The 2,462-nt window shown below is 46.5% G+C and overlaps 1 protein-coding gene across 1 annotated transcript; it reads right to left on the bottom strand.

The window, feature by feature from the left end:
- Positions 1 to 214: 214 nt before the first annotated feature.
- Positions 215 to 2,462, bottom strand: LOC116864895 (olfactory receptor 52B6). Its single transcript, XM_032852708.1, has 2 exons — positions 2,376 to 2,462; positions 215 to 1,207 (listed from the first exon to the last, which is right to left on the bottom strand). Exons 1-2 carry the CDS (start codon positions 2,460 to 2,462, stop codon positions 215 to 217), a joined length of 1,080 nt encoding a protein of 359 aa, XP_032708599.1.

Below are 2,462 nucleotides of genomic sequence, written 5' to 3'. Positions count from 1 at the left end.
TGAATAACAGGTAGAAGAAAGTGGCGTGGATATTACTGTAGATTTCTAAAAAAGAAATTGAAGGTGGGTTTGAGTATAGCGTCTATTTTAATAAATTGGGACATAGATGATAATAGCTCTGCAATATCTGGGAGATGTAGAGATAAGGATAGGGTGACTATAGGAACAACCGATAGATACAGAAAGGATTAGGTTGAGGTCAAGTTGAGAACATTTATTTAGATTCCTGGGCAAGATGGGAAAACATCTGTTTAGCCCCTTCCCAAATCTGGTTGGTCCTCATTCCATAAATAATGGGATTGAGCATAGGTGGGATGACCACATAGAGGTTGGCCAGGAGGATATGGACATAGTGTGGGATGCATCTCCCACCAAACCTGTAGGCAAAGACAGAGAAGAGGGCAGGGATGTAGAAGAGCAGGATGACACAGAGATGAGAGCCACAAGTGCTCAGGGCCTTGGACCGGGCATTGAGAGAAGGGAGGCGGAAGATGGCTCGGAGGATATGAATGTAGGAAACAGTGATAAGAATGATGTCCAGACCTGTGGAAAGTAGAGCAGCTGCCAACCCATACCAGACATTGATGGAGATATCAGAACAGGACAGACGGGCGATGCCCATGTGCTCACAAAAAGTGTGTGCAATGACGTTGATCCGGCAGTAGTGCAGGCGCTTGAGAAGAAAGATGGACGGAAACATGATGATGAAGCTGCGGGTCAGGGTGGCAGCGACGATCTTCCCAATGACCGAGCTTGTGAGGACTGTGGCGTATCTCAGCGGGAAGCAGATGGCCACAAATCGGTCAAAGGCCATGGCCAGCAGGACAGCAGAGTCAGCCATGAAGAGAAAGTGGATGAAGAACATCTGGGTGAGACAGCCATCGAAAGAAATGTGGCTAGAACCCAGCCAGAAGTTGGCCAGTGCTTTGGGCATTGTGGAAGTGGAGAGCAAGATATCAGCACTGGCCAGCATGGCCAAGAATACGTACATGGGCTCGTGCAGACCTGGCTGGGAGAGGATGACACAAATTAAAATGCCGTTGCCTGCCAGGGCAACTGCATACATGGTGCAGAAGGGGATGGAGAGCCAGATGTGCAGGTGCTCCAGCCCAGGGATGCCAGTGAGGAGGCAGCCTGCCACTCGAGTGTCAGAGTCATTCCCAGCAGCTGTGCTGCTGGCAGATGAAAGGGCCATGATTTTCTTCTCCTGTACCAAAGGGGAAACATGTAGCTTCAGACTTCATACACACCAGCAGAATGCATGGAGAGGCTTGCAAACATCCACAAGGTCTGCACACACTTAGAGGTCCTACAACCACTCTGGGCTCTGCAAAGGCGTATTCTCTCTAGACAATGACCCACAGGCTCTCTGCACAAAGGGCACGGCTATAGACCCTTCCCACAGAAAGGGTCTGTGTTCTTATTCCAAGGCTTTCAGTATTATTCTAGGACTTTCACAGGGCTCAAAAACATTGCCAGACCCAGTACAGTGCCACAGGTTCTGAAAAGAACAGGAACAGCTAGAACACCAAAAGCAATCTCTAATCGCTACAGGTATGTGAACTGTAAAGAGCTCTGTGATAGCCCAGGCTCTGCACAGAAGGGCTACAGCCCCACACCAAGGAGCAATTTTCTCTGCTTGGCAGACAATGTGGGAGAATGGGATTGGGGGCAATGGGCACTGAAGACACTGCATCTCTTTTCCCTCCATCACAGATGCTCTGACAAGTATGGAGGCAGTGAAGTCTGCTGTGGCATTTAGAAAGAGCACTGGACATTATGTGGGGGAAAAAAAGAAAAGACCCGGATCTGCAGGTCCCACAATTACTTTCATGTGTGTGTGTTCTTAAACTATTTTTAAAACTAGCTGTGTAAACACACACATACACATATTCCTGTGTGTGTGCCTATGTATATATGTGCATATGTGTGTAAGTATGTATGCATCTCTAAAAGAATAATTTCCCCATCTATTCCCTGAATCCTCTTTTTTTCCTACCTCCTCTGGGACTTTGTTCCATCTATTACTTCTCTCTTCTATATCTTCAATTTCTCCTAATTTTTCTTGGATCTTCTTTCTTAGATCTTTTGCATTTATAAATATTCATGTCTTTAAAACCTTGAAAACAAATGAACAAAACAACAACAGCTCTCATATAAACATCTTATTCTACTACCTGTTCCACTACTTACTGTTCTTTCTTCTTTCCTTCAAAGTCAGTCCTTCCATAAACACCTCTTTAGGTTTTGATTTCTTTATCCTCCACTGGTTCTTCTCTTGTCTCCTGGCCTTGCTTTCCAGTCCTCATCAAGCCTTTGACTGTCCCCACAGGACTGTCGGTATTTCCTCTGGGCTGTCTGCAACCTCTCCTCACTCCCCACTCGCCCTGACTGATCTGGCCCACAGCCTGGGCTTCATTCAGTGTGCTCGTGCTAATACCTCCCAAATCTGTATTTGTCAT

Source organism: Lontra canadensis, unplaced genomic scaffold, assembly GCF_010015895.1.
Source record: "Lontra canadensis isolate GAN:19392208 unplaced genomic scaffold, GSC_riverotter_1.0 scaffold7, whole genome shotgun sequence".
NCBI classification, from domain to species: Eukaryota; Metazoa; Chordata; class Mammalia; order Carnivora; family Mustelidae; genus Lontra; species Lontra canadensis.
Note: the sequence above shows the minus strand (reverse complement) of the source record. Positions and strands in the feature narration are given on the sequence as shown.